Below are 6,612 nucleotides of genomic sequence, written 5' to 3'. Positions count from 1 at the left end.
AGGGTACCGGAATGGGCTCTCGAGAGGTTTTTGGTAGCTATAGAGGCTTGCGGTGGCGGAACTCCCGATTTATCTTCGTATTCGATGATTTTAGGGTATAAGGGAATATATAGGAGAAAGAAGTCGGTCGGGGAAGGCTCAAGGGGCCCACAAGACAAGGGGACGCGCCCAGGGGGTGGGTGCGCCGTCCTATCTCCTGGCCTCCTCGAAGCTTCCCTGGCTTTTACTCCAAGTCTCCCGGATCATGTTCGTTCCAAAAATCACACTCCTGAAGGTTTCATTCCGTTTGGACTCCGTTTGATATTCCTTTTCTTCGAAATACTAAAACAAGTAATAAAACAACAATATGGGTTGGGCCTCCGGTTAATAGGTTAGTCCCAAAAGTAATATAAAAGTGTATAATAAAGCTCGTAATCATTCAAAACAGATAATAAAATAGCATGAATGCTTCATAAATTATAGATACGTTGGAGACGTATCAGGGTGCATGACCATAAAATATATTACTCATATGAATAGAACAATCACTATTCTCTGATTTAAATGAATAACCATATCGCAATAAACAAGATCCAGATATAATGTTCACGATCAATGCTGGCACCAAATAACAATTATTTAGGTCTAAAACTAATCTCAAAGGTAGATGTAGAGGTAGCGTGCCGATGGCGATCACATCGACCTTGGAACCATTCCCGACGCGCATCGTCACCTCGTCCTTAGCCAATCTTCGTTTAATCCATGGTCCCTATTTCGAGTTACAAATATGAGCAATCGAACAGGTATCAAATACCCACGCACTACTACGAGCATTAGTAAGGTAGACACCAATAACATGTATATCAAATATACCTTTGTTCACTTTGTCATCCTTCTTATCCGCCAAATACTTGGGGCAGTTCGCTTCCAATAATCAGTCCCTTTGCAATAGAAGCACTCAGTTTCAATCTTGGGTCCAGCTTTGGGCTTCTTCCCGGGAGTGGCAACTTGCTTGCCATTCTTCTTGAAGTTCCCCTTATTCCCCTTGCCCTTTTTCTTGAAACTAGTGGTCTTGTTAACCATAAACACTTGATGCTCCTTCTTGATTTCTACCTCCGCACCTTTGAGCATTGTGAAGAGCTCGGGAATAGTCTTTTCCATCCCTTGCATATTATAGTCCATCACGAAGCCTTTGTAGCTTGGTGGCAGTGATTGTAGAACTCTGTCAATGACACAATCATCTGGAAGATGAACTCCCAGCTGAGTCGGGTGATTATTATATCCAGACATTCTGAGTATGTGTTCACTGACAGAACTGTTCTCCTCCATCTTGCATCTATAAAACTTGTTGGAGACTTCATATATCTCAACTCGGGCATTTGCTTGAAATATTAACTTCAACTTCTGGAACATCTCATATGGTCCATGACGTTCAAAACTTCTTTGAAGTCCCGATTCTAAGTCGTAAAGCATGGCACACTAAACTATCGAGTAGTCATCATATCGAGCTTGCCAGACGTTCATAACATCAGCATCTGCTCCTGCAGCAGGCCTTTCACCTAGCGGTGCATCAAGGACATAATTCTTCTGTGCAGCAATGAGGATAATCCTCAAGTTATGGACCCAGTCCATGTAGTTGCTACCATCATCTTTCAACTTAGCTTTCTCTAGGAACACATTAAAATTCAAGGGAATGGTAGCACGGGCCATTGACCTACAAGATAGATATGCAAAAACTATCAGGACTAAGTTCATGATCAATTAAGTTCAATTAATCATATTACTTAAGGACTCCCACTTAGATAGACATCCCTCAAGTCATCTAAATTATATGTGATCCAAATCAACTAAACCATGTCCGATCATCACGTGAGATGGAGTAGTCATCAATGGTGAACATCTCTATGTTGATCTTATCTACTATATGATTCATGTTCGACCTTTCGGTCTCTAGTGTTCCAAGGCCATGTATGTACATGCTAGGCTCGTCAAGTTTAACCCGAATATTCCGCATGTGCAAAACTGGCTTGTGCCCGTTGTATGTGAACATAGAGCCTATCACACCACGATCATCACGTGGTGTCTCAGCACGAAGAACTTTCGCAATGGTGCATACTTGGGGAGAACACTTATACCTTGTAATTTAGTTAAGGGAACATCTTATAATGCTACCGCCGTACTAAGAAAAATAAGATACATAAAGATAAACATCACATGCAATCAAAATATGTGACATGATATGGCCATCATCATCTTGTGCTTTTGATCTCCACCTCCAAAGCAACGTCATGATTTCCATTGTCACCAGCTCGACACCTTGATCTCCATCATTGCGTCGTGGTCGTATCACCAACTATTGCTTCTACAACTATCACTACCGCTAGTGGTAAAGTAAAGCAATTACATGGCGTTTGCATTTCATACAATAAAGCAACAACATAAGGCTCCTGCTAGTTGTCGATAACTTTTACAAAACATGATCATCTCATACAATAATGTATATCACATCATGTCTTGACCATATCACATCACAACATGCCCTGCAAAAACAAGTTAGACGTCCTCTACTTTATTGTTGCAAGTTTTGCGTGGCTGCTACGGGCTTCTAACAAGAACCGTTCTTACCTATGGCACAAAACCACAACGGTGATTTATCAAGTTTGTTGTTTTAACCTTCAACAAGGACCGGCCGCACTCAAATTCGATTCAACTAAAGTTGGAGAAACAGACACCCACCAGCCACCTTTATGCAAAACTAGTTGCATGTTTGTCGGTGGAACAGGTCTCATGAACGTGGTCGTGTAAGGTTGGTCCGGGCCACTTCATCCAACAATACCACTGAATAAAAATAAGACATTGGTGGTAAGCAGTATGACGATCACCGCCCACAACTCTTTGTGTTCTACTCGTGCATATCATCTAGGCATAGACCTGGCTCGGATGCCACTATTGGGAAATGCAGCATGCAATGTCAAAAAAATCCTACGCTCGCACAAGATCTATCTAGGAGATGCATAGCAATGAGAGGGGGACAGCGTGTCCACGTACCCTCATAGACCGAAAGCAGAAGTGTTTGCCAATGTGGTTGATGTAGTCGAACTTCTTCTCGTTCCGACCAATCAAGTACCGAACGTACAGCACCTCCGAGTTCTGCACACGTTCAGCTCGATGACGTCCCTCGAACTCTTGATCGAGCAGAGTGTCGAGGAAGTAGAAGAGTTCCGTCAGCATGACGGTGATGGTGAAGTTATCTATGCAGGGCTTAGCCTAAGCACTGCGTGAATATGGCCGGAGGCGTAAACTGTGGAGGGGGGCGCCGCACACGGCTAACAATCGTTGGTGTGTGTTCTAGGCGCCCCCTCCCCACGTATATATGGGTGGGAGGGGGAGAGAGGCAGCCTAGGGCGCGCCCATATTTGAGGAATCCTACTTGGGCCCCTAGTCCAATTCGGCCTCCCCCTTCCTTCTTTTTGCCAGAGAGAAAAGGGAATGGGGAAGGGGAGAAGGAAGGGGGGGCGAACCCCTTCTCCTCCTCCAATCCGGCCACATGCCTAAGGGGGGGCGCTCCACCACTTGTGGGCTGGTGTGCTCCCCTCTTACGGCTCATATCTTCCCCCTAGGGGTTCGGAACCCCCCCCCCCCCCCGTACTCTAATATGTACCCGATACACTTCGGAACACTTCCGGTGTCTGAATACTATCATCCTATATATCAATATTTACCTCTCGACCATTTAGAGACTCCTCGTCATGTCTGTGATCTCATCCGGGACTGTGAACAACATTCGGTCACCAAATCACATAACTCATATAATACAAAATCGTCATCGAATGTTAAGCGTGCGAACCCTATGTAACAGAGTCTGGATGTCTAATAGATTAATCCATCGTGGGTGGCCCAATTGCGACCTTGGCCCCCTGTGCAAGCAAGTTCGGGAATCTGCATCCCAGTGCTGCATCACGATTCGTATTTCGAACGGCATCCTCACGATTCGCATTTGGAATGGCATCCTTCAGTGGCTGGACATTCACTACATCATGCCGAGTACTTGGGCAACAATTGCGTCGGTGATAGATTGGTGGAACGGTAATCTGCAAGTTCGTCAAGCATCTACCAAGGCACTTGATTCCTTGATGATGCTCATCTCTTGGGAGATTTGGGCGGAGCGCAATGCTAGGGTCTTACGTAACGCCATCGCGGGTCAAATGTGGGACATGGCGGGCGCCAAGCATTTGAGTACTGCAAATGTTGTGAGAGCAGCTTTATTTTCCACCGCTTTGCACCTAAACTTCTTTCTCAATCAATGAAGTGGCTTTGCCTAGTTTCAAATAAAAACATCATGGATGAATATAACGGAAACTGGGAATGTGAAGCAGGCGGCTGAATGAAGTTCCAAACATTTGTTGCACAATGTGCAAAGTGCGCAACGCTTATTTATCCATGGCATCAAAGCTTACTTAGCTGGAAGCTCTACGTCGAGAGGAGCTGCTCATGGCGAGCCTTGTTGAGCGCCAGGAGCTTGTCCCTCGGGGGCAGGGTCTCCTTCACCACGTCGACGGCCAGGAACCGGTCGAACCAGGCCTTCATCAGAGGCAGCTCCTCGTGGGTGACGACGCTGGTGCCGGAGACCTCCTGGATGATCGGCAGCCAATACGTGTACCACCCAACCACGACGTCGAGGTAGCCGACAGTGTCACCCCCAAAGAACTTCTTCCCCTCCAGGGCCTTCTCCAGCGTCTTCAGGCACTGCTGGGCCTCGCGCACCACCTCGCGCTGCGCCTCGCCGGTCTCCGTGAAGACTAGGTAGATGGCGGCGTTGCACTAGACAAACCAGGCCCAATGCTTCCTTTAATCAGAGCAACCGCGGACCAGAACTCCAGGGGTGCTTTACTGGACAGACAGAGCATATGCGTGTACCTTGTCGTCGGCGAAGCTGGCCCAGAACCTCGCCTGAGCGCGCTCGTAGGGGTCGGCCGGCATGATGGGGTATCCGTCCTTCCACGCCTCGTCGATGTACTCGACGATGATGGTGGACTCGGCGATCGGCTTGCCGTCGTGGACCAGCACCGGCACCTTCTTGGTCACCGGGTTGTGGCGGAGCAGCGCGTCGCTCTTGTTGGCGAGGTCCTCGTCGACATACTCGTACCCGACGCCCTTGAGCCAGAGCGCCCACTCCACCCGGATGGCCATCGGGCTCACCCACATGCCGAACACCTTCACTCCCTTCTCGGCCATTGCTAGACCTCCGTGCTGCTAGCTGCTGCAAGAGAGCAGAGATGCTTTGATGTTTGATCCCCTTCTGCTCGTGAGCCATAAAAAAGAAGTCCAGATCTGGGTTGTCGGGTCGTGCTTGGCTGTCCAAGGAGTCAAAACTCCCTCCGAAAATAATTTAATTTAAGGGTCCGAATAACTGCCACACGTGTGGCATCGACGGGAACCCGCCCGCACACCTCGTGTGGCATGGACGGGAACCGGCCCGCACGACCACGTCCGCGCGCACAAACGCACGGCCCGCACGTCCGTTGCATGCCAACCCCGCCCGCATTTCCCCGTCCGGGCAAGCCGACCCGCTGCCCGCACGACCAAGCAGTTCCCGGCCTCCGATCCATCCCCTCTCTCGTCTGCCGCCATCGTCCCCCACCTCTCGAACCCCGACCTCTGTCGCCGGCCTTCTCTGGTTGCCATGGCAAACAGAGCAGATCCGTAGGGCACTCCCACCTCAAAACCACATCCCAACCCTCCCCACCCCCATTCCCAAACTCCAACCCAGCCCTCCAGAGATGATCATCTAAAAACCAGGTGAAAATCTCCCGATCTCGACCTTCTCATCCTTAAGGCTGAAAATCTCCCGATCTTGTGCTGGATCTATGCTATAGGGGTAGAACACTACATGGTTCAGTGTGTAGTCGCAATTGCCAGGCAGAGTACACCAGATCTGCCATGTACTACGTTTGAAATTGACTTAACTTCCTAGTTTAATTGACGCAAGTAGTTGGGTATGAAAAAGGGATGAGTAGGAATCACTAAAGAAGGACAGTAGGGGCAAATTTTGGAATGAAGAGGGCTAGAAGAAATTAATTGCCACTTGTGTATAACGACAGTTGCCACCTTTCGTTGTCAGTAGCTGCCACCTATTTTGACCCGTCGCTTACCATCCATATCTTCTATGTGCAAGCAGCAGAAGAATACAATTCTTGTGGATTGTTGATGCCTTCTTGTTCATGCAGTGATTGAGAACACATTGGAAAGAAGGGAGACACGGAAAAGAATGAATCACGAAGATGGCGCTGGTGCCTGGGGTTCTCAAAGGCCAGAAACAGCCCCTTGGGATGCAACAGAGTACAGTCAGCTCATCTCTTCAGGGCCGTTGCTGCCACTACTAGAACAGTATGCAGGCGTAGGTATGATGCGTGATAACAAAAGAAGAGAACAGTTGCCATCTTCGCAATGATGAAGATGACATTCTACTTATGTCGTGCACTGTCATTTTTGAGCAGGTTCTTATGACCAAAACACAATTAGGGGGCCCCCGTGGCAAGTTCACTCACAAGGCGCTAACACTGACAAATGTACGGGCAGCCAACTTCAACTAGCTTGTATGGATAATCAAGGTAATGCAAAAACGAGAAAAGA

At 48.1% G+C, this 6,612-nt stretch overlaps 1 protein-coding gene across 1 annotated transcript; it reads right to left on the bottom strand.

The window, feature by feature from the left end:
• Nucleotides 1-4,449: 4,449 nt before the first annotated feature.
• LOC123116306 (glutathione transferase GST 23-like) lies at nucleotides 4,450-5,214 on the bottom strand. The gene is made up of 2 exons (XM_044537283.1): nucleotides 4,897-5,214; nucleotides 4,450-4,800 (listed from the first exon to the last, which is right to left on the bottom strand). Exons 1-2 carry the CDS (start codon nucleotides 5,212-5,214, stop codon nucleotides 4,450-4,452), a joined length of 669 nt encoding a protein of 222 aa, XP_044393218.1.
• Between the last annotated feature and the right edge of the window lie 1,398 nt (nucleotides 5,215-6,612).

This window comes from Triticum aestivum, chromosome 5B, assembly GCF_018294505.1.
Source record: "Triticum aestivum cultivar Chinese Spring chromosome 5B, IWGSC CS RefSeq v2.1, whole genome shotgun sequence".
Classification (NCBI taxonomy): Eukaryota; Viridiplantae; Streptophyta; class Magnoliopsida; order Poales; family Poaceae; genus Triticum; species Triticum aestivum.
This window is presented reverse-complemented; position numbering and strand designations above follow the sequence as displayed.